We start from the raw sequence: 26,000 nt of genomic DNA, 5'->3' as shown, positions 1-26,000 counted from the left end.
GGAAATAAATCAAAATAAAAGGGCAAGATCCATGTTACTGCTCTGCCATCTAGTGTACTGGTAAATCGTGCTACATACATGCAGCAATGTTGGGGTGGGGGAGACAAATATCAAAATATTTTCCCCCTGATGCCCCCCCCCCCCAAAAAAAACCCCACCTCAGTTATACAGGTGTATGTCTATGTAGGTGTTTGACCTCTTGTTGCCCTCAATAGTGAAAGGATGGTTACACCACTGCATGCATGTTGAATGTGTAAAAATTTATACAAGTCTTTACCAAGTATCGCCAAAGACAACAGTAGGGATAAAATCAAAACGCAACTGCCAGTTGCCAGGCGGTTAAACTGCATTTCATTGTTTAGAACAATAGAAACCGGCTCCAATCGGACGTAACAGTCTGGAACGGGCAATCAACTACTGGTCGAGTTTTGATTTCATCCCTTACTTAGATAGTGCAACAAACATGGACTACTGATTTTTTTTTTATAAATGTAAATCCTCAATTGCAATTGAAATCAATGTTGAAATCAAATTGCTTGTTTTTCACATATAGAACACTGTAAATCTCTGTAATTATTTTGTTACATAATACAATGGTTTTTGTAAATAAGAAAATATTATTTACAATTTTTTTAAACACAAGTCAGTAGGTATAGAAAGCTAAGTGTTATGAAGATTTTATCTTTACTGTACAGAGAACATAAATTCTTTCTTCTGAACTCACATTTAGTAACATTACTAGATAATTTTGGAGCCAATTCATTTTTCCTCAGTGAAAGGTGGTGAAACATGCAGTGAAAGCAGAAAAATGTTTTAATATAAGGGACTGTTCACAAACACTTAAAAGGGGGCCTGATGCAAAAAAATTCATCGCAAAATTTTTTTTGGGCCCCCTCTTTACAGACCTCAAAAATTTCAAGGCCCCCCCTTTTTGACATGAAAATTATGGGTCAACCCCATAGAAAAGCATATAAACTTAAATTTTCCAGGAAACTTTGTGGTCATTTTTTTCAGGGCCCCCCTTTAGGAGGGTCAAAAATTTTCAGGGCCACCCCTTTTTGCATCAGGCCCCTCCCCCTTACAAGTGTTTGTGAACGGTCCCTAAATTTGATGTATATAAATGCAAAACTTGATACATGGGATAGGGAAATACAAAATCTAATTTCTTCCAAATATTTGCATCACAACCAAAGTGGTTAAACTAAGTTACACCGTAAAAACAGTGTTTAGCATTTAAACACTTTTCTAAACACAATCTTGCCTTCACTTTGAATATGTGTTTAAATACTAAACATGTTTAGAGTATTGATGGATAATGTATTAATGTTTAACCATTGGACATTGATGTTTAGGAGTTTGATAGGTAGTGTTAAGTGTCTAAAGTCTCTAAACATGTTTACAAATTGAAGGCAAGAATGTGTTCAATGGCTAAACAGTTTTTGCAGTGTAGAGTCTAGACTCAACTTGACCCATATTTGAGATATGAATGCAATACATTAATATTATAAAGTGACATGATCTGGTCCATGGGGGGCCAAAGGCGGCAAATTTGAAATCGAAATATATCCAAAAATATGGAGTAAAAAACAAGAAAATACATAAGAAAATAGATATCACATAAGTTCAGAACTTTAGGACCAAGTATGCTAGACCTATGGTTTTGTTTTAGTATATGATAGCCTAATGTTTGTATTAAGTCAGTATAGTTATATAATAGTAACTCAATTTGCAAAAATGCCTCCTTTGGCCCCCATGGAGCAGATCGTGTCACATATTGTCCTGAATACCTACACTAAGTGCAAACAGGGCAAAGCCTTTATTAAACTAATACATTAAAGATGCAGATTATTGTTTGATTTCAGGCTTTGCCGAAAAATGCAAGAGGTGCACTAAAGGGTACGAAAGGTCTAAGTTCCGACTAAAACTTTTTAGAAAAAATTCTAAAACTTTTTAGAAAATCATAACAAATTATGAAGTAATAATTGGTAGTAGATTTTGTTTCACACAACACAATTGGTCCCAATTCGTTTGTCATAATATCTCATAATGTCAGAAAAGATGCACTTTGATTCCATTCTCAAACAATCCAGTAGGCCTGACCTACTGTACTGAAACTGTATGTGACAAAATCTGGTCCATGGAGGCCAAAGGAGGCATTTTTGAAAAATTGAGATACTATAATTAGTACCTTATACAAACATTGTGACCGAACAACACGAATGAGCGTAAATGTCCTCAATTGTATTCTGAGTTACAGTGTAAAATGGGCATGAAGGTCATATTCATAGGTATTTCAATTTGGTGCCACGTGTATCTCATTAAATGAGGTACACGTACCACCCAATTGAGGTACCTATGAATACGACCTTCATGCCCATTTTACACTGTAACTCAGAATACAATTGAGGACATTTACGGCTCATTCGTGCTGTACGGTCACCATTAGGCAGGCTATCATATACTGAAAACACCAAAGGTCTAGCATACTCGGTTCTAAAGTTATGTAGTCTTGAGATGTCTATTTTCTTATGTATTTTATTGTTTTTTACTCTATAATTTTGCCTTGATCTAAATTTCAAATTTGCCGCCTTTGGCCTCCATGGACCAGATTGTGTCACATATTACATTTTCTGCATATCACAGCATCTAGATTTACTTGTTTGAAAACTATGATGTTAGCCCACTCTTCATCTTACTATAAATAGGGAAATGTTGTATCTATCTATCTATCTATCTATCTATCTATGTATCTATGTATGCCTATAAAGGCTCCGTCAGTTTCGATCCAAATGTCGCCAAATTCATACGGGAGATCGAGGAATATACGGGAACGTGTTTAAACTTTATTTGGTTGAAAACGGTCAAGAATTGGCTGCAAAAACAGTCAAAATATGGGTAAAACCGGGGTTCTTGTTATAAAAATCCTTTGCCAGACTCCGCGTCACTGCAGCTGGCCTGCAGCGGCGTCGGCGCGCCAGCGGCGTAATGCGACTACGCCAATGCTGCTAGCGAACGGCGCAGAGCCACACGACTTGCGAGCCAGAGACCAGTGGACATGACAATACGGAATGAAGGAAAAATAAAGGATAAAAAGGTACATGGACGGGTCACGGGATTATGATAACGAAACAAAGACGGAAAGAAACTAATCAGGAAATGTAACAAAAAAAGAAGCTAAAATAATGAGAATAGAATTAAATAAATAACATGGAAACGGGAAATCACAAGCAGCAAATAAAGAAAAAATGGAAATGTAAGAAAGAACAGATTTAGAAAATAATGAGAACGGGGTTAAATAAATAACACGGAAACGGAAAATCACAAGCTAAGCAGAAGAAACTAAAAAAGAAAATGTAAGAAGAGACAGATTTTATTTAGATAAATAAAATGTCCCTTTTCAATGATTCTACCTGTTCAGTAATTCTTCCTGTTATAGTGAACGCTCCCATTAACTCATCTAGCGGGGACCCGCGCGAAGCGCGGGTGTCCCGCTAGTACTTATATAACAATTAAAATATCAAAATAAAAAACATCATTAATATATTACAGGTATCTTTGTAAAAGATACAGATGGTAAGAATGTGAAAACAAAATAAATACCACACTCACAGTGTGATGACTGGCCTGTAACTTCAATTTGCTGTGGGTTACATCCCAGGGTGAAATATTGACCACTGAACCCAGAGAGGTTTGCAATAAATGCTTTTGGGTGACAGAAGGAGCAGTATGCCTGATGTGACTATAGTCTGTCTCATCCCCGGTCCCCGCACTCCGTGCATCCGCGGGTATTCATGCTTGTTGGTGAACTTTAAAACACCCCTTTTGCATCTCATTTCGCAAGTTTTAGGGAAAAACACCCCTTTTTTAGCGATTTCAGCGAATTATTTGCCTTATTCGACAATACCCTATTTTCGCTAAAACGCGAACGATATTTCTAACATACCCTTTTCTGACAGAAACACGAGGCTGCTCCATGAAAATACCCTTTTTCAATTTCGCGAACACTTGGTTTGAAAAAACACCTTTTTTGTGTGTTTCATGAATCGCATTTCTTCATCTGAAAACACCCCCTATTTCGCGAAATTTTCGACGAGCATGAATACCCATGGATGCATGGAGTGCGGGGACCGGGGTCTCATCTCAAGTTGAGAGTAACGCGATGTTGGATTTCGCGCTAGCAGATATGAATCATGCGCGCTAACCTAATCCTGTGGGGCATATACACACTTGTATAAAGGTAGTTTGTCTGTTAATGCATGGAATCAAATTTTCCGCTACAAAATCCAACATGATGTTGCTCTCAACTTGAGGTTCCCATTCTTGGTCATGAGGTCATAGGATGTAAGGGAACAGTGTCACCGCAGTCGCAATGTGGTCTTGGTCTTTGCGGGGGGGGGGGGGGTAAACCCTAAGATTGAAAATTGTCCCAGTAAACCCAAAATGTTGAAAATTGGTCTTATAAAAACACAACATTTCACCCTTTGTTTAGGCTTAAATAGTGCAAAATTAAACATATTTTGCATGCTTCGTGCACAATTGTCATGGTAACAGAGGGCCAAAATTATGCCCACCCAAGAATTTTTTATCTTTACCCCCTTGGACAATTAACCCTATGCTGCTAACACCTCCAAAAAGCATTTTTACAAAGACCACACTGCACTAACTGACAACACCTCAGTTAGCTCAAATTCTTGACATGCCTCTGCATCTTACGCAAACACTACATGTGATGGGTGAAAGCACTTACACCAGGGGTGTGCATACTTTCAATGTTTGCAAAGTCTTTATGACATCAGAGTTCCAAGAATAAAATACTAAAACAACATTGTATTTGTAATCTACAATGTCAACAACTATGACTTTTATACAGACATTTTAAATCTATTACAGTACAACTATAAAAATACACACTTATATATCTAGATATTTACAAAATGTATGTCACAGTGGTACTATAAACTTTCTTTATATTGGACGGATAACTTTTATATTTGGTACCTCAGCAGTGCAATTTTTGGACGGATAACTGTGGAATGTTAAAATAATACTCAATACTCATTGTATAGTTGGTGCCTCAATCGATTTTTGAGGGGCGATTGATATGTTTGTGGCCTAAGTTAATAAAAGATGAGCTATACAGTTGTGATAAATTCAATTCAACTTATTGAATGAATACATATGAAGTTTTTTGGTCGATCCTTCATGTAATTATTTTGTGTAAGCTAATCCTAACCCTAATCCTAACCCTAAACTAACCCTAAACTAACCCTAATCCTAATCCTAAACTAACCCTAACCCTAATTTTGTGTATAATTACATGAAGGAGTAACCGGGTTTTTTTTACATTTTCTTGTTTTTTCTGACAATTATACCTTGCCAGTCAGCGGTTCATGGTCAATTTAGTCTCACATTTTAACTCAGCAGCCCACTTCTTTACCATGGTGTAATAGTAGCATCCTACTAAAGTGTGGCCACCATGTCCTGGTGGACCTCCTTGGATGTTTTAAAAGCCCTTGAGACCGAGGTAGCAGATGACACTGCACGATAGCTGCTTTTTTTCAGTTTTTTCTTCAATTTTCAAGTTTTTTTTTAATTCCCTGAATGTTAAGGGTTTTCATCTCAAATAGAAAAACAAGAAAAGAAAGTTTTTAAATTGCACAGAATATCAGTCAAAACTGTATAGCTGATCTCCTATCTTAGGCTATAAACTTATCACTCACCATTCATATATGTGATGCGATCAAGCAAAATCAGTTGGAACTCAAAAATATTAATTTTGAGATATAGCCAAACAAAGGCAATATTTCCTTTTGATTTCAGCTGTTTTGGAAGCTCACATCTTTCGAACTGGTTGTTCAATGGGAGTTTCTGCAAAATGCAGCTTTGCAAATGCTTTTTACCATTATATAAGAAACTGAAAATTTAATATTTCCACATTCCGACTGATTTTGCTTGATCACATCACATAAATGCAACATCTTCATAAGATACATTCTGATTCTACCAGGCTAAAGAAGGCATTAATTCATTTCAACCTCAGTCAATTTGCACATTAACCAACAATACTATTGATGAAGTCTGTTGTATATTTTGGAAGCAAAATTATGGAGCTTTCATAATGCTGATTTCGCATGTATTTTATGTTGTGTTGTTTGTAATTACTGCATTTATCTCTATTTCAATTGCCCCCTTTGGCCTGATTGGATCAGAATGCATCACACATGCAGCGTTCGAAATAGGGCCGGTCAGCCGGCCATTGGCCTGTAACTTTTTGGCCTGGCCGGTAACTTTTCTGACTGGCTTTTTAAGGTCAAGCCCGGCTGGCCTGTAACTTTTTGAGGCATATTTCGAACACTGCACACATGCTGATCCACACCCCCATTTCAAATTTAATCTTGCCGTTTGTGAGATATGAATAATTTCATTGCAGACAGCAATACATTTACAAAAATTTTTACAACCTTAAATCAACATCGAATGACAAACGACTCACCATCCTTGATTATGTCACAAATAAAGATCAGCTGTAGATTCACATGGCAGCACATTCTGTGCAAAACTTTGCTGTTATGAAATTGTTATAATTACGACTTACTCAAGAGGAATGAGTCTAAAATAGCTAACATTGATTTTCAGCTGATACATTCTTATGTTTTACTTTATTTTAACATTTGGACAATTAATACTCATCACTTTGTAAACACAAGCCCAATTTTTAATGGGGTTTGGACCATCTTTAGTAATTGTAAAGTGTGAATAAAAATGAACAAAATTAAAACTTTGACTTCAGATTCATTTAAGGGTACTACACCCCTGCCCAATTTTGTGTGTATTTTTGCATTTTTCTCAAAAATTATAGCGCATTGGTGACAAGTAAGATATGTATATTATAGGGGCAAGAACTACGACTACTGCACTGGAAATTTTATTTCAGCACAGACAACAGTTGTGGAGTTACAGTCAAAAATGAGGGAAAACCAATATTTAATCAATAAATCAATAACTATTTGCCTTGAGTTGCTGAATTTTCAGTGCAGTAGTTGTAGTCTTTGCCCCTATAATATACATATCTTACCTGTCACCAATGCGCTATAATTTTTGAGAAAAATGCAAAAATAGGCTCAAAACTGGCCAGGGGTGTAGTACCCCCTTAATTGCATCACAATTATGAATATAGCTTGAACCTACAGGATTTTTTGACTTGCTCAGGCAAGGTCCTGCCACACTTGCCTATGTGGTGCCCTGTTTACCGTAAGAAAAGAACCAGGTTATGTCATGGTCAAGCCATGTTACGCAGCTTATTCAGCTGATAAGGTGCCAACATTTCATGACGTAATACAATTTCAGAACACCACTCAGTATCCTTACCAGGGCTGGACCTTAACTTTTTTGACACTAGCCAGTCAGGCAGGTATCCTTTTGGCGACAAATGAAGTTTTTGCCTTGAAGCTAAAATTGTAAAGGGGGCCTTATGGTGCAAAAGTGGAACAAATTTGCACCAAGGGGACAAGAATGGGCACTTTTTAGGCCTAAAATGTCCAAATAGAGTAACCTAGCATCAAAATTCCACACGCCAGTCAGGCATATACTTTTACAGGCCCGAAAGCATAAGTACAAGCCATTGACATGTGGGCGTGTTTAAAAGTCCAGCCCTGATCCTTACATAACTTCAAATAATGGTGCTTACTGAAATTTCTGATGAAGGAAAGAGCCAGGAATCCTCAAACTTAGTCTGTGACCATATTTATGCAGTGTACTCAATACATAGGAATTTGGCATCCTAGAGATGTTTAACAACTTGTATGTAATAAGAGCTCTTACGGACAATCAACAGGAATCCATCCTCTTTAAGAGCGCGTACCAGAGAAAAGTCCTGGTATTCCTTGCATCTGCCTGGGTGTAGCAATAGACCTTATCAGGAGGACATTAACTAAAACACTGATCATGCACGACCATATTCAATCAATTCCTGGTGATTTGAATGCCAAATTTGAACATATTATCTGCCATGCAGTCCCAGTGAACTTTGCACTCATAATGCTGTGTCAAGTAAGAGTAACACGGTACAGGATTGGTATGACCGATCATTACCACGCCACACACTATAGTAAGAATTCCAATTGAATGAACGCAGCTTTTTACAGCTGCACTCGATCCAACCGCGATCGTGATATTGCGTATTTCAAACTACACAGCGCGAACGCACGACCTTGGATACAATGCTATCCAATCACGAAGTGCGTTGGCATGGTTGATTCACTTCGCGTTACTCACGCACAGTCGCACACGCTGGCGTACATCGCGCAGTGTACGCAAAAATTCGTCACGCTATTGAAAGCTGCGTTCATTCAATTGGAATTCCTACTATAATCAAACATCGATTGGGTATGTTGTTTGGTGAATCATGGTGTTTTTGTTTACAGCACACAATATCTTTCAGAACTAATTTCCAAAAATGTCCGATCAGCTGCAAAAAAGGAGCAGGTATTCTTGGATCCTTCCTGTGTTATCAGCATATCAGTAAGAGCCCTTACAACAGTTAAAATACTATTAGTTATTAGGTTCAGCGTCGGTATGGTACGGGAAATTATGGTGCGCGAAGTGTCATACTGGGTGAAGCCGAAGGCTGAACCCAGTATGACACTGAGCGCACGATAATTTCCCGTACCATACCGACGCTGAACCTAATAACGAATTTATCATATCACTTCTAAATATTGAAATAATTACGTTTTTAAACATTTTAATTCCTGCTAAATAGGAAAATATTACAAAAATAGATGACTGTTCCGCAGATTACAGGTTGCGTGCATTTTACACGCCCGGTTTACGCGATTCGCCTTTATCTGGCGTACCTCGCCGTACACAGCCAGATCGGCCTTTATGTAAATACGCTCTCACTGACTAGATATAAAGCGTAAAATACGCACTCACTGACTAGATACGAAAATATATCAGGTTAGCGGTGTTCTTTGTTGTTTACCTTAGTGGTATGATAAAGTCCAACCTCTCTTATCCGGACCTCTTTTATATGGATCTCTCTGTTATCCGGCTCTGAAATCTTCACAGGAAAACATGTTTTTGATGATTTAACACATACCTTAATTTCATGCTCTGAATGCTTAGAATGACATATCTATGTTGCATAAAGCACTCTAAAGCCATCTTTTAGTGTTTATTACCCCATGTTAAAACAATCTTTTGTTGTCACAATTTCAGTACTTGCAGAATTACATCTAATTCACTTATCTGGATTTTTCACTTATCCGGACAGTGTTTGGTCCCATCATGGCCGGATAAAAGAGGTTGGACTGTACATGAAGCACCTACAAGCTTTTTTCCTTTGGGTTGTATTCAATTTTGTTTAGGAATTCAGGAATACCTGCCACTTGTCGGTATTTCCACATCAAACAGCTTCAATCTCTACTGTGAATCTTTGGAATTCTCCTTCCTCAGCTGTGCGTAAATTACCAATGGTATCTTCATTACTGTGGGGACAAAAAACAACAGAATTGCCATTGTTGATGAGAAAAAATAATTGTACATTTTTTTGGTTGTACCAAACTTACCGTGAGTAAACATACACACCCCTATCACCACTCCCAATACCCACCAGAGACTACTACTACAGACTAATCACAAGCAGTCAAAGTCCCTTGCTTTGTATGCTGTGAATTCTTGCAAATTCATGATGACCGATCGTGCATGTCGAACAATCATGCCAGCATTGCGTGTCCTTGCATATATGTGATAGTGTGCTGTGTGTCATCCAAGTTTATGCGAAAGACAGTAAAAATATGCAGTATGTGTGTATATAGTAGTTTCAACTGACGCTCTTCATGGAAGATTGGGCCTCATTATCAGGTCATGCTAAGACTGACTCTTTAAGTCTTTGTGGTTAGTCTGTAAGTAGTCTGTGATCCCCCCCACACCACCACTCCCAATATCCCCACACCACACACACACACAAATGCTAGTGTTAAGCATGTTAAAAGAATAGGCTAGATAGGCATGATTTTTGCTCCATGTTACTTTTTTCCCAATGTAGACACAAAAAAACCCATAAAAAACCCACTAGTTAGTTTGATAATTTAGCATTAGCTCCAAAAATTTTGAGCCCTCATTCACAGTAAATAATTTGCATGATTTGTTTTGCATAATTTAAGGTGATACTGACATTGTTATCCATCCTACCTTAATTCCACCTCATTATGACTGATGTGAATATTAGATGACGGCATCAGGAGTCTGACGGCAGCACGCTTCTTCAACATGTCCACAGTGTCTGTGTCCGTTAGCTTAAAACTGCAAGAACAAAAGGTTTAGAAAAAAGCATGATTCATGAGTGTGCTAATCAGGGTTCACAGTTTATCGCGTTTTCGCGTCCAGGACGCTTTTTGAACTCACTGGACCCGGAAAAAGTAAGATTATGTAACCTGAATGGGTCCAGCAGGCTGTGCTTGGACCCAAAAAAAATCCCATCCAAGAAATAGAAAATATCATCATAGATCGCCATTGTGCGATAACCCAGCTCAATCGGCTCACTTTTCATACATAAATTACATACAATTACAAAAATCGCTGCAACATGATACTCATCTCATCGCTATTTCATGCACAGATATTTGATCAGTGATACGAGGGGAACTGTGGAAGAGGTTGACTTGCGATTTTTTTTTCGGATCGTGCAAATATTATGTTACAATAAAAATGTCAACAAAACCGGGTCAATTCCTGGTGACATCGCGAAAACACGTTTTTTGCGGTAGTTGTATATTTCAACCGAGCAAATATAACATTAAAGTAGTGCATGTTATTAGGTAGTAATTGTAGTTCTTTATGAGAAAGTTGGCCGCTCGCGGCAAGGCGTCCTTTACCCAGTAATTTGACTCGACTTTGGTAAGTTTTGGGTGCGAATTCGCATACTTTAATATTTATCGTTTTGCGCCATATATACATTTCCGGGTGTGAAAATACATTTCGGTGTTTCTGAAGTTTCAGTACATAAGTACAATTTGGACCCACAAAATCAATTTGGGGCCCGCAAATTTCAACTAAATGGGATCTGAATGGGTCCAGCATAAAAAAGTGGACCCGGTTATTTGAGAGCAAACTGTGAACCCTGGTGCTAATATAAAACTAGTACCGTGCATTGTTGATTTCTTTTGCACTAGTATTTTATTCACCCAGTGCATGGTTCTGCCATATTGGAGGGGGGGGCACTGGCAACAGAAATGATGTGAAGAATTAGGTAACTTTACACCAATTAGGCTTATGTTATACACATGGTTCAATACCCATTCATATATGCTGTTAATTTGAGCTAAACAGCTTAGCTCTACTCTAGCTCTAGGGCGGTTAAGACCCCCATTTTCAGCGTCACTGTCACCCAAAGACCCCATATTTATTTACGAGCACATGCTCTGTCACCCGAAGACCCCCCATTTTTCCATTTGATCTGTCACCCAAAGACCCTTATTTTTTAATTTGAACAGCAACTTTCACTTATCACTGATTTTGTTACTTATTTTGAAAAAACAAAGAAATTTGAAGCCATTTAGAACTAAAAATTCAATGTTTGAGGTTTCTGTGCCCCTATTTTGGCTCTCACCCAAAGGTTCCATCTATATAAATAAAAGGAAGTCGCTAAATCTTGTCCAGAAGCAGTCTCCGAGATGCTTTCACTTTCAGCTCTGATTTATTCGTACATTGATCGGGTACATATTGCCATTAAACCATCTGACGTTCATTTTTGCAAAACTATTCAGTCACTATGGAAATAACAAAGAAGAATTTCGGTTGCTATGCCGTTGAGGTCAATAACCTTATGGGTCAGGTCATGACAGCAAACGCGTCAAAATGCAAGCGGTGTCCAACACGAACGGTAAGTGGCGAGTCACGCACCAGCGCGTACACGGCACCATGGTTTCACGCGCATTGCGGCGCATGGTATGGACGCATTTAATGTTGGCTTACCGCGAGTAGGCCTACGTATGTTTGTCTGGGTGTGTACGTGACTGACTGCTTCTCAGAGACAGTGGCGGATCCAGGAATATGGAAGGGGGGGCACACTCTAAAGTTTTTTGCCGCCACCTTTTTGAATGGCCACAAAGCACCATTGTGTTGGGCGCCGTGCAGCCGGCTGTGTCCCCTCAGAATTGGAAACTGGGTCAAAGCAAAGGCCAAGCCATTTCGGGGGATCATTGGGTGTAAGCTGATGAAAGGGGGGGGGGGTTATTGGGTGACAGATTTGCAAAAAAAGTCCACTTTTCAGATGGAATGATAAAATATAGCCAATAGAGTCGTTCAACTGTTCAGTATAGCCCGAAAAGATTAAATGATAGGGGGGTGGGTGAGCCCAGTTTAGTGGAACTTGAAAGTCCACATTTTGGAAATTATGCGACCCCCGCAAATAAATCCTGGCTATAATGTAGGCCTACACGGGCTTGCTAAAATGTTTTGCTGCAACTTTTAAACATGATGCTTACATGTTTTATACCATTATAACCCGAAATTGAAACCAACCAAGACACCATGATTATCATCATCACCGTTTACCATGTTTACTAACCACTCCCGTGTACTAACCGCCCCCGTTTACTCAACTAGCGGGGACCCGCGCGAAGCGCGGGTCTCCCGCTAGTTTAAAAAAAAGGTCACATTCTCACCCAATGACCCTTATTTTTTACATTTTGCTCTCACCGAATGCCAAAAATCATGCTCTCACCCAATGACCCCATATTTTTTACATTTTGCTCTCACCGAATGCCCCTTACTGTGAAAGTGTCAGTCCTACACCTATATCCATTTCATATTTAAGTGACCCCCCCAGGTCACACACCCTACACACACCAACACCAACAAATATACTTGCAACTTCATCTCTCCATTCCAAAACCTTTCAAAAAGAGATTCTCTGCCATGTAAATCACTTTTTTCATTTCCTTCATTTGGTGTGCATCCTGTGAACTTCAAAAGAGACAGCACCAAAAAATACATCAACAGTCCAAGATTATGGTGAGCAATCAGTGGTTTAACCAGGACTTTTTCAAAGTGGGGGGCAACTTTCAAGGGGAAGGCAAAATTTGACGAAAGTGATAAAAAATGTGCTAAAAAGTACACAAAAGGCCTAAATATCTTATTATCAAGGCAGCCAGCATCCCCAAATGTAAGGGCAAGACTTCTGACAAGGGTGTAGCTGCCCCTTGGCTACGCTATTGCGAGCAATTATGCTACAAGGTGCACGAAACAGCAATGACATCTGTATGTTTTCATGTACTGGTATGTGCATTAATTGTACTTGCCTCATTAACTTTGAGTTGACATCATTTTCAACATCTTCATCTTCATCATCTGATAAATCTGCATCTATTATACAAATTGGAAATTAAAAAAAAAATTAAAAACAAAATCAAAGAGTGTTAGTTATCATGAGATTAAAAGTATTTTTTCAAGCATCTGTGCTGAATCTATCACCTCATGTGAAGTAAAAAGTGCTATACCATTATTTTGACCCCATAGAAACTACCGGCCTCTTACCATTACATTACTCTTGTCTGCATTATGTTTTAAAAAATTCCAGACCTTTATGCTACAACCAATTATACTACAGGCTGCTGTATCAAAATGATTGGTACCAATCAGTATCTAATGATTATGGATAAATGCAGGCCTGTACGCAGGATTTCATTTGGGGGGTGCTGATTTTGAAAAAGTGGAGCTTTTTTTTTTCCAAGGGGGGGGGCAATTTTGTGACTTTTGTATACTTTTTCAAATGGGGGGGGTTGGATAAATGCAACATTAAATCCACCTAGTTTGTGGATAAATGTTGTAAATGATCATAAAGTTAAAAACTGTGGTCACTTCAATATGATCTCATGTATCATTTGGAAGAAGTAGAATTTTCAATAAACTTCAAGTTCAATATTGATGGGGTACCTATCATTTTTGATACACTCTGTATACAATCCCTAGATTCAACACACCTACCTTGTGCTTTAAAAGTTAAATCATAATACAGATGATTAGGATTCCTGTAGGAGCTTGGCCACACATAGCCTCTGCCTTTTGGTTTATAAGTCTTGCTGACTCGGAACCGTTCATCTTTAGCACCAAACCCTATCCCATAGCAATAGTGTAACTGCTTCCCTTTAGATCTGGCTGAAGATTTGTAGACGTAGTTGAGTTTGTATCGCTCGTCTGGCCCGACAATAGCAGCTGTAGAGAAGAGTTCATATTACTCTCATTAATTATTTTTATTTGAAAGATTTAGTGCAAAATCTCGCCGACTAGCTCATCGGTGTGCCCAGAATCAAGACGCTGACCCGGACGATGCACCTATGCTGAGAAATAAATATACTATTGCGATATGCAATAACAAAATGTGTGTTTGCTGAAACAAAGCCTTGTTCAGTCACCTGTTCATCGGCTTCATCGACCCAACTCTTGCATTTCGTGCAACTGGAGTGGATTATGACACTCGACAACGATACCTTAACAAATTTAGTGTCCTGATTATATTGACCGATATACATGACACTTGACAACAATACCCTAACAAATTTAGTGTCCTGATTATATTGACCGATTACATATGACACTTGACAACAATACCCTAACAAATTTAGTGTCCTGATTATCAGGGCTGTAGCAAGGTTGCAAAATGTGGGGCGGCCATCACAAATGTGGGGCGGCCAAATACAAATATATGCTCAAGATATAAAGAAAAACATAACAAATTCTCAAAAAAGTGGGGCGGCCATGGCATCCCCGGCCGCCCCGCTTGCTACGGCCCTGCTGATTATATTGACCGATATACATATTGCTCATGGTGATTAAACTCATATAAATACTACAATAAACGTTTTGGACAATGAATGACAAGCTACAGAGCAAGACGATGGCAAGATATTGCGAAGTTGATGCATATAATTACTGGCAAAGACGCAGCCAATGAAAACTCCACACTAGATTAATTACCGTATTCATTCCATTAACCGCCCAGGGCGCTTAACAAAGTCATTTTGGGTGGGCTCTTATTTTTTATATTGTTTGCATAATTGCACAGGTAAAAAATGGCCCAAAATATAGATTTTATGTGTAGATGGTTCCATGTTTGATACATGTGTAGTAGGGATGGGTTTTTCCGTTTATTTTCCTAAACATTTAACGCATCAGTGATGCATGCGTTTAACATATTAACACGCATTGATACAGCCCCGTCTGGCGGCAAGATTTCATGAATATACGATAGGTGCGATGCACCTCACAAAACCGGAATACATGTTTACCACAATTGCTAAACGTTTAACAGATCATGCGTGCGTTTAACGGTACATGCGTTTAACGTTCCCATGCCTAATGTGTAGTTGGATCATGTACATGATGGAGGATCATGTACATGATGGAGGATCATGTGTAGTAAAGTTGCTGGGTGGGCGCTTATAGGGACATGGGCGGTTAATGGAATGAATACGGTAATTGAAAATGCAACACGCAGCCATTGAAATGCTCCGAGACGACATCAACTTACTCTGTAAGATTTTGCACTGTGTCCTTGTTCACTCTAACAGGTCTACACAGGTTTCCAGAAACTGACTTTGATTGAATTCACAATCAAAAGAGACTGACAACTTGTGTGATTTAGGCTATTCCAGTTGAAATCCATACACCCCCTATGGAAGACATGACCTTCATCTCCCACACAGGGGTGTAGATTTCAAATGGTGTCACCCATTCATGTAACCCATTTGAAATTCACACTCCCTGTTTGGAAGATTAAGGCCGTGACCATTTATCATATAACTGACCGAACCTGAAGATTTACTAATATTTTTGCAGACTTTTACATCCAAATATTTAACTTAGATACAATACTGGTACCTTGTTTCAATTTGTTTACCTTCACTATAATCATCTAAGCGTGAGTGATAAAAGTATCCCGTCTTTAATGTCCCTGATTTGTGTCCTTCTTTGTTGGTAATATAGTGATTTTGATCATCTTCAGGTTTTCTGTATCTCACAGTGCCATGGTTTAAATCTACCAGAGCCGGTGCATCAATTACCAATTCCTGCATGGTAAGGCAAAAAAAAGGAATGAAAGGGTACAATAATTATTATTGTTTTTCATGTGTATATGTGTAATTAATTCATCTTAAATTAATCACCGGATAAAAAACGGATTAAAGTAAAAAGAAACACACCTCAGCCTTCTGGTCACTAGTCCAAAAATAGGGTTTGCTAGTCCGAAACTGAAATAGGTTTTTCTTGTCTGAAACTAACCCTAACCAAAAGCCAGAATATTTCTGTTTTCTAAATTGAAAATATTAAATTTTCTCAATTTGCCATTTTCATAAAATTATAAAAAAATCTACAAGGATCCCAGAATATTTTTATATGTCGCTCCTCTAGTGCAATGAATTTTGCACCGGTAACACTGTAGTCATTTTGATCGCAGGTGATGCCAGGTGACTGCGCAATGGCATCACATGGAATGCATGCATGCGCAGTGGTTTTCCTTGTAATATTTTGTAAGATTTATAATAGCTGTTAGGGTTATGGTTGCGTATGAAGAAACTTTGAGGCATAATATCTAGGCTATGTTTGCATTTAGTTGGGGATGTATAGTATGGTGTGACCAAATCACAGGAATATAATATGTGTTTTTTGTAATGTACTTTGAAGCATGTAAAAAGTATGAAATGGTGGGGAAACTCCAGATGAGGATGTTTTTAAAATGGCCACCAAGATGCCTAAAATGGTCAAAAATTGTCACAAATTGTGTGATTTAGATATCATAATGCCCAAAACTATATAATCTTACTATAAATAGGGAAATGTTGTATCTATCTATGTGAGTCCATCAAAGGCTCCGTCAGTTTCGATCCAAATATCGCCAAATTCATACAGGAGATCGAGGAGTATATCGAGACTCAAGTGAAGTTCATTTGGTTGAAAACGGTCAAGAATTGGCCTCAAAATCAGTAAAAAGTGGGTTTTTCGGGCAAATTTATAGCGGTTGTTTGTTTACGGCCTATGCCAACCAACGCATCCACATGTCTAGCCGTTAGCGCGTCGGCGTACACGACGCGCGCCACTTGACTTGCACGTGCGGCGTGCGCATAGCCAACATGCGCTCGGGGTTATGGTGTACGGGATATGGGATAATGGGATTAGGCCTACGAAGACATAAATATCGTAAGGGTACGGGAGGGGAAAAAGAAAAGAAAGAAGGACATAAAAAGGTAGGCCTACTTTGGATGGATTACGGGTACGGGGTTGTGGTTTAACGGGATGGGGTTACGAGATTACCAAGATGATAAAAATCGTAAGGATTCGGAAGAATGAGGAATTTTCAATGAGTCTACTCTACCTGTACAGTAATTCCTCCTGTTTGAGTGAACGCTTCCGTTTACTCATCTAGCGGCGCGGGTGTCCCGCTAGTAATAATAATAATAATAATATTTATTTGAATTACTTGCAAAATACAAAGTAACAAAATAACAGTACATTTATACACACTTAACATTTCTTACAGTTACACATGACAAAAGCAAGTAATTCAGGATGAGTGAATGGGCTAAAAGCCCAAACACAGAAGTGCCCACTCATCCTGCACATGGCAAAAATATATGGTCGCATGTCATAAGTTGGGTACGGTATGCTAAAAGGGTGGAGGGATTACACTTTTCTGAAAATTGCGATACAAATTTGATTGGCTTTCCGCAACCCCATATCCTACAGCAGTGGTTGATACCTCATTTTAAGCCTAATATTATACTCGTTCAGTCTACTGAATCATATAATTATACATTATTCAGTAAAAAAATCACATCAGTTGAAATGAAAAATGCCAGGGGTGGAGGAGCAGGCGGATGTAGAGCAGGCGGATGCCGGAGTGTGCAATAGGGCCTATGTGAAAATTCATATGTCAGCATGTCAAAACTGCTGGTTACTTTTTCAAATCTAGGGAGGGTATGATGTATTGACAGCTTTACAACTAAAACAATTACTGAATACTTAATCACCGGGCAATTGCGATGCACCGCTTTTGGAAAGTGATGGGCAAAAGCCGGATTTTGCATACTTATCACGGCGATAGCGATTGCAGACAGCAATTGAATTAAAATATTCGAAATGCCAAAAATACATTTTTACAATTTTAGAACATTCATTGCTGTCAATAATTATTGCTTCGAATTAATTCAGTACCGAAAGTTAATAATCGAGAAAGGTAAATTAATTAGCAAAATAATAGATCCAGTTGATAGGAAATGATTGGTTGATGCATTCATGTGTCAAGCGATATCGCTAGAAAGTTGAGATTTCTTCAACTCGCTTTTCGTTATTGCTTTGCCCGCATCATGCCTGGGCTTAGTCCAGAACAAAATATTAATTTCTGACATGATTGTGTTCTGGTTCTAAACTGTTTCCATATGAAATCTTGATGGCAAATTGGACAAAAGATGCACATGGTTCTACTTGACAGCTTTTTGATCCCTATTCATGTTACGTAACTCACGCTATTGTGTAGTCCGAATAATCAGTCCCAGAACAAATTATTAATTTCTGACATGATCGTGTTCTGGGTCTGAACCGTTTCCATATGAAATCTTGATGGCAAATTGGACAAAAGAAGCACATGGTTCTACTTGACAGCTTTTTAATCCCTATTCATGTTACGTGAATCACGCTATTGTGGACCATCTTTCTGATACTTGTGTGTTTGGACAAGCGGAACGGTCTTTTGTCTACCTCTGTTTGTAAACAGACGAGGATGTCGAAATTGACATCCTCTCCGAATAGGAAAATCAGCGTAATAGTACGGCACTAGCTATTGTGGACCATCCTTCTGATACTTGAGTGTTTGGACAAGCGGAACGTTCTTTTGTCTACCAGGGTTAGCGCTGGGTCAAAATTTACGGGGTCCATTGGACCCCTTCAACCCCCAATTTCAAACATTTCGGGTCCGGGGTAATTTTTCGGGTCCCAAAGTTTGTTCGAATTTTTGGGTAATGTGATATATGAACACATTAAGAGTACCGTACTGAAGACGAACAATAAAGAATTGAAGAAACAAGGAGATATTTTGTGACTGATCATGTTTTGAAGAATTTTGCGACAATAATTACCACATGGTCACCCATGCATGGAAAATTGTAACATTTGTTAAGCTTATTACTGGGTAATTTTGTCATTTGGAAGGACTGAATTTACTAGATGATGTGAAACAGTCAAACTTTACTATCTGCGCCGGTAGAGGCAGCGTTATGCAATTGCAGTGTTGCAGGCGAATGTGGTTCAAAATTCGCACCCTAACTTCTTAAGCTGATTATTCATGTGTCCTTTCTAACACAAATTTTCCTTCAGTAATCAAGAGAAGTTCTACATTTTTGAGTAGAGGAAACTCACAAATTTACTAGCTGAAGCATTAAAATAATGTGAGGAATCTATGAAATCCTGAAAATCATGTATAATTTATTAATTTTGGAAGATTGTCACGCAGGGCAGGATACACGATATTTTCGTCTCACCACTGAACTATACACCCATATAAACATTGCTACTTCTATGACGTCATAGTTGTCTGGCATTAATTTTGGAGTATGAGATCCACGAACTCACGTAATTTGCATAATATAATTTGCATATAACGGAGAATACTGTATTTAGTTTGATGATCAATTGGCGAATTTCAGGGATCTTTCTTGCATTCTGAAGACTGACATTGAAATTTATTGCGTCCGGTCGGACGCAGAAGGTTTGATAATTTCAAAATTAATGCGTCCGGCGCTCAAACAAAGCGTCATGGACACGAAGACGCGATCTGGCGCGAACCCTGTTGTCTACCTCTCTGTTTGTAAACAGACGAGGAGTTCAAAATTGTCATCCTCGCCGAATAGGAAAGACAGCGTAATAATAGTACGGCACACTAGCCTAGCTGGGCTTGTTCGAAAATTTATAACTTTCGTATGAACAACCGATAGCTTGTGATACGAAACACAGTAACTATCGTGTCGTCATGCATAAAAGATAGATTTTTCGATCAAGCCTGGCCGGCTGGCAATTTGTATATAATCAATTGATTGAGATGATCGGCTTGCCTTGTCCTTGACGCTCTGAAAACGGAAGTAAAAACTAAGCGTGCGTGGGAATCGCTTTTCTGCAAAAGCGATCGAGTATAAATTCAGCTTTATAGGTAGTCCCTCATCCACTTGCTAAACAGGCTTTTGATGAGAAAATACGTAGAAGTAAAGTTGTTTTCTTTAAACTTCCGTGGTCCGGGTACGCGCTGGTGAATTGCGATCGCGTAGAAGTGACAAGGTCGCCTACTACGCGCAGCGCCGAAGACCAATGGGTCAGCCGGCTTGTTGTCAAGTGCATTGATCCGCCAATCGGAAAGAGTTCCATATGTACCCCCCACTAAATATCATCCTACATTGATCCTCCCCATTCCTATATCCAAGATTCTAAAAGAGGGCGACATTTTGATGGGGGTAGAGTAAAAATGGGGCCTGGTATTTTTAGGGGGTTCTAAAAGAAAAGGAAAAAAAAAAAAAAAAAAAAAAACCCTTTTTTTCCTCTTCTGTTTCTTTTCTCTTCCTTTTATCCCTTACACTATTCCTGCTTTTCTATTTTCTCTTGCACTACATCATTTTATTTTATTTTATTTTATTTTATTTTTTTAATTAATTAATTAATTTTTTATTTTATTCTGGGCAGTCGAGGGGAATCGAACCGGGGTTGCTTGGTTGGAAGTCCAGCGTCGTTACCACTACACCAGCGAGGAAGCGTTGAGAGTTGCTGTTGAAAAGTTTCATAAATACGTTTATTTGCAGTATTGCGTAATATTATATATATAAATATATAAAAATAAACCTATTATTGAAAATATTGATTTGTAGATGTGTGGAGTATTATAAAATGTATTTAGTTGATGATTAGTGCAAAAAAACTGAAGTAAATTAATGTTTAGATCCAAATTAAAATTAAAATTTTGGAATTTGATATAGAAATACTGTCATCCGCCATGTTTTGATGCTGTTGTTGACATGTGCATGACGTGAGGCAGGCAAATTATTCAGTGTTCACCAAAACTTGTGAGTACTTCCGACGTAACGGATGCAGAAACTGGCGAAGAAGATTTGTTTGGTGATATCTTCCCCGACGCAAATACCAGCGGTGTTAGCGTTCATGAAAGTTCATCTAAAACCGTCGCTACTACTGATGACAACAATAATACTTCAACTGGGATTAATACAGCATCAACTTCAACGGCTACTCGCAAATCTGCCAGGTTTGCTAAGCGTAAAGGAGTTGGTAAACCACGGAAAGTGAACCTGTTTAGACTATCGCAGAATTTAAATAGTAAGGAAAAAACGATATCATTCTGTCAAGATATTGAAAACTTATGGTGGCAGGTTAAGCGACAACTTAGTGAAACACATACCAGGAGAGGCTATTGGCACGAACACTTGTGCGAATATATGTGGCGCCATCATCATAGAAATAATTTGTACACTGCCTTCCTAACTGATGCAGCTAAACTATACAAACCAACTTAAATTAGATGGTAAGTTACTTTTTTTGATTTCAAAGTTCCCTATGTTCCCCCCCCCCCCCCTTCCAAATGTACCCCCCACTAAAAATTGTCTTAACTTAAATAGAACTTGTTAAAAACAACTTAAAATACCTTAATATTAATATTTTATTATATTGTATTACTTCTAAAAGTTGTTAAAACAAGATTGAGTGGGGGGTTCATATGGAACTCTATCCGAAGTTTAAAGAAAACAACTTTACTTTTACATGAGTACATGTAGAATAGGTAAGCTTAAAGTTAAAATTTGCCTGACCTGGCCAGTCTTTTTACTCTGCTTTTCTGCAAGTTCCACCATTGGGCTAATCGGCATTCCTACCGCCGGATTCTTTCCGGCCCCAGCACCCATACTATTGACCGTTTACATGAGGAACATTGTGTAAAGAACGTAAAATTTTCTTTATTAAAAACGAGCAAACATGAAGAAAGTTTGCGGAAGTTTACGATCGCCTTGCCAATGAAATGACGTCATCGGTTAAAGTTCACCAACTTTTCACACTTTTTGCAGAATTGTAAAATATTTTGCCTACATTTTGGAAACATTTATTCAAAATGTTACAATTTATGTATTTAAAATAAATATATATTTAATAAAATAAATATTATAGACTAATCTATTCAGTTTTATAATAATTAATTGAATTATTTTGAAGCTATAGATTACTACTTTATGAAAGAGTCTAGTGACCTTGGGTCATTGTCGTAGCAACCAGCAGCCGGAAAACAACTTCTTTGGCGTGAAGTGATTGAGAATGCGACGAAGTATACCGCTTCACTAGACCAAATTCTAACATTTCAAGTAATCAAATTAAAGCTAAGTAAAGGTAAGACTTATAGGTAGCAGTAGATGTTTTAATAAAGTCTAGAAATCAGCCAAAAATGTAAGCATGTTTCGTTTAAATTATAATCACAATGGTCGTGCGTCATGAATTGGGGTATAGGAAAAGGTGGAGGCGTTACATTTTTTCATTTTATTCGGGACGTTTTGTCCCAGATCTCAAGAATGGAGAGGGGTACTGAACTAGTTTTAGTCTCATTTTGTTGCTTATTTATCTAGCTCAAAATTGTGGAAAGAAAGAACTTCACACTTTATTTACTTCTTGAGATATTGCAATTCAAACGATGTGAAGTCAGGGGTGGAGGATCCTACGGTTGAGGATCCTACGGTTGAGGCATGTGTTAAAGTATAGGGAATGTTGATTTTTAGCGCCTCACAAATATATTTTTTACTGTAACTTAATAACCCAGCAAGGTATTGAGATGGATTATGTACCATTGTTTTGGTATTTATTTCTAGTTTGAAATGTGACCAGTTTTACTCCAAGCTAAGTTAATTTGTTGCAAATGTGCTGCATTCTGTGTCATGGGTTCTAGGCTTTTCCTATACGTTACTGTGTTTAAGTATTCATTTATGCTCCGAAATGTTCTGAAGGTCATATTTCTTGACTGCTGTAAAAGTGGCGATCCTGACTTTTAGACCACCCGCGCTATATAGGGCTAAAATATTACTATTTTATCAAGGTTTAATATTCTAACAAGCTTAAACTAAAAGTTTCATCTAAGGAGTCAAGCTTTAAACTATTTAGCAAAAATATCCAATAAGCTAAAAACGATTTTTTACCCGTTTTTTAACAAGCTAAAACCAATTTTTAAAAAGAAGCTTAAAACGTCAAATTTTTCATCGTAAAAATCATCTAAAAAATCTTAAAAAATACAGTGACCTACCTAATATTACTAATCTATGTTTCCGATGATATCCAAGAAGCTAAAATATTGTGAAAGCGGGCAGGGCTTTGAGTAATGAGGGAAATTTCGGGTAAAATATATCACATTTTTCGAGAAATTCGCCATTTTGAATAAACAATGTAAATGCAGAATTAAATCACGCAGTAAAAGCGATGTCAAACGCGCTTGAAAATGCATGATACGCTAGCGTAAATTACCGTCAAAAGCAGCGTACATGAAGTGCTTGTGTTCGTGAAAACTTGAGCTGGCATCACCGGTTTTGTTACCAGCTCTTTTACGTCAAAACTAGCTATAAAAGCGTGAATTTTGGAACAAAATAAAGCTTGTGATTCGATGGAATAAAAGGTATGTTTGTACAGTTGAGAACATGTTTAACCTTGTTGCGAAAGTTTAATATGATAAATTTGCAATTTGTACCTTATATAGCTCGGGTGGTCTAAAAGTCAGGATCGCCGTAAAAGTTTACATTTTTTGGATGGAAATTTGATGAGGAATTCAAATATGCCACTGGTTTTTGTGTGAGGCATGGAGGAAAAAAGTTTTGATTGAAAATGTAATAAAAAACAAAAAAAATTATGTACGACTTTTGAACACCCTGTATCTCAGTTAGGCAACATAACTCATCATTACAAGTTTGCTTTTTTTGAAAGCCTACAATGTTATTAGCACATATTAAAAGGTTTTAGCAGAAAAAAATGTTACGTTAGTAAATAAGAGAGGAACAAAATAGTATACTTTTTGAACCAAAATTCAACTTTTCCACCCTATATGGCATTTGTGGCACCCTGTATATTGACCAATTGTTTGTATGTGTGTATTCCTGGTACTCTAAGCTTTACAGTGATATATAATTTTATAGGGTTTTGATGAACAGTTTATGAATTAGATCAGTTTAAGTACAAAAGCGTGTAAATTGTTCAATTTTTTAGTATGTAACGCATTTGGCCCCCAATTCATGGCGCACGACCCAATGCAAAAAAAAAGTGACAGGTCAAACATGCATGAACATGATGAATGCCGCAGGGATTCCCTACTTTTTTTTTTCTGGCAATACAGTGTCATGACAGTGACATGATGATTGTGAAGTGAATGGAACCAGTGTTTTTATTATCAATCATGGAATTATAATCCGTTTTTACAGGCTCTTGGAAAGACCTTTTGCACTTCCGCGGACCAACACGACTGATCGCGCTAAAAAAGTCAAGAAATGGGGATGCCTGCGTTCCTTACGGGCCCCCGCTATAGAAAAATTATTTAATTTGTGTACATCAGGGAACATAATCTTTGCGTGGCTGTGCGTAGCATGGTAGTAAGCTGTTGTACGCAGTTAACCTCACTAATATGGCCGCGTAGAGTAGCGTTGTACGCTCGTGTATTTTCGCATCATGATTAGTCGTGGAGTAACAAGCATAGACCATGAGACCATGAATGTTCTACGACGTTCATGAATTAAATAATTTTTCTATAGCTAAGCCTGAGTAAATGGGAGTGATTACTCAAACGGGAAGAATCACTGAACAGATGACATAATTACTATAGCCAAAATAACAAACCTTCTGCGTCATAGAATAACATGATCGCGCGACCTGCATGACCGAACCTTGACTTTGCCTAGATACGACTGTGTGATTGGTCAATTCTCAAATTCCTCAAAAGCTGTGTTTGCGCCGTAAACGCCGGTCTTTCCCTTTGTGTAGTACGCTCGGCACAAATAACTGTGCGTACCCAAGTAGGCTTTCATGATCGAGAATTTATTATTTTGGCTATTCTGTCGGTCCGTGTCACGTCACTTCCGGTTGATGATGTTCGAGTGAAAACAAGTCCCTAATTTGATTTTTGTTGATGATTTCTGTCATTGGTGTTATGTAAATTTCGATCGCAAATAGTTAGTGGAATCAAACAACCGTTTCTAAGTCTTCAGAGTGAAAGCGAAACTTACTTGATTTACCGCTTATATACTGACAAACTTAAAATTAAATTCCATGGTCGAGTGTTGTTTTTTCGAAATTGAATGCCACTCCAGCAACATCGCTATGTAGCCTCCTTCACAGCCGGTTTCTGTTGTTCACAACAAACCGTGAGCCACATGCAGTTTGGGCCCGAGACTAGAAATAGCCCGGATGTCCGACCGACAGAATAGTGACTATTTTAATTGTTCCTCTCACCCCCAACACAACACAGTCATAAAAGAATTTAACTTAAGTTACGACTAGCACAGAATTAAAGTCAGAGAACCAGGTTTCGACCAATATCTTAATACACACATTTTGTTCCCATTGTTTTTATATTTGCTGCTTATCTTGTGATTTCCTGTTCCATGTTATTTATTTTTTTAACCCTGTTCTGTTCCCATTATTTTGGCTTCCTTTTTTCCATGGCATGGTTAGTTTCTTTCTTTTTTTTTTTCTTCTTTTATTTTGTTCCTGTTTTCGTTGTCCAAATCGTAACTTAAGTTAAATTCTTTTATGACTGTGTAATATACCTCGGCTGATTATGTGTGGGGTTTAGGATTGCTGAAAGGAGGGCAGGGTTGATAAATGCTAGGGAAAATTTTTGTGGTGTGAAAAAAACAAATTTATCTTTTTTAAAACAAACTTGTGCAACTAGGAAGACTCAGTACACCGGTCGATCTTACCGTTTCCGATGTTGATTAAGA

At 38.1% G+C, this 26,000-nt stretch overlaps 2 protein-coding genes across 2 annotated transcripts in view; one reads left to right on the top strand and one right to left on the bottom strand.

Moving 5' to 3' along the window:
* Positions 1–9,001: 9,001 nt before the first annotated feature.
* Positions 9,002–22,063, bottom strand: LOC140163956 (uncharacterized). Its single transcript, XM_072187279.1, has 6 exons — positions 21,855–22,063; positions 15,902–16,070; positions 13,990–14,217; positions 13,305–13,368; positions 10,195–10,305; positions 9,002–9,488 (listed from the first exon to the last, which is right to left on the bottom strand). The coding sequence occupies exons 1-6, from the start codon at positions 21,945–21,947 to the stop codon at positions 9,407–9,409; spliced, it is 747 nt and encodes a 248-aa protein (XP_072043380.1). The 5' UTR covers positions 21,948–22,063; the 3' UTR covers positions 9,002–9,406.
* Positions 22,064–22,301: 238 nt separating this feature from the next.
* Positions 22,302–26,000, top strand: part of LOC140161635 (cilia- and flagella-associated protein 57-like) — a 49,969-nt gene continuing 46,270 nt past the window's right edge. The window contains exon 1 of the mRNA XM_072184964.1: positions 22,302–22,422. The gene's annotated coding sequence lies outside the window, so the exon portion shown is untranslated. The remainder of the gene's footprint in view (positions 22,423–26,000) is intronic.

The sequence above is a fragment of the Amphiura filiformis genome, chromosome 1, assembly GCF_039555335.1.
Source record: "Amphiura filiformis chromosome 1, Afil_fr2py, whole genome shotgun sequence".
Taxonomy (NCBI): Eukaryota; Metazoa; Echinodermata; class Ophiuroidea; order Amphilepidida; family Amphiuridae; genus Amphiura; species Amphiura filiformis.
Note: the sequence above shows the minus strand (reverse complement) of the source record. Positions and strands in the feature narration are given on the sequence as shown.

Coding starts and splice junctions, on each gene's coding strand:
- LOC140163956 (XM_072187279.1), bottom strand. CDS start 21,947: ATGGGTGCTGGGGCCGGAAAGAATCCGGCGGTAGGAATGCCGATTAGC. Junction 13,369..13,989: donor TTTAACTTTTAAAGCACAAG/GTAGGTGTGTTG, acceptor TTTGTATAATAG/ATGCAGATTTATCAGATGAT. Junction 9,489..10,194: donor CATAATGAGGTGGAATTAAG/GTAGGATGGATA, acceptor TTGTCCCCACAG/TAATGAAGATACCATTGGTA.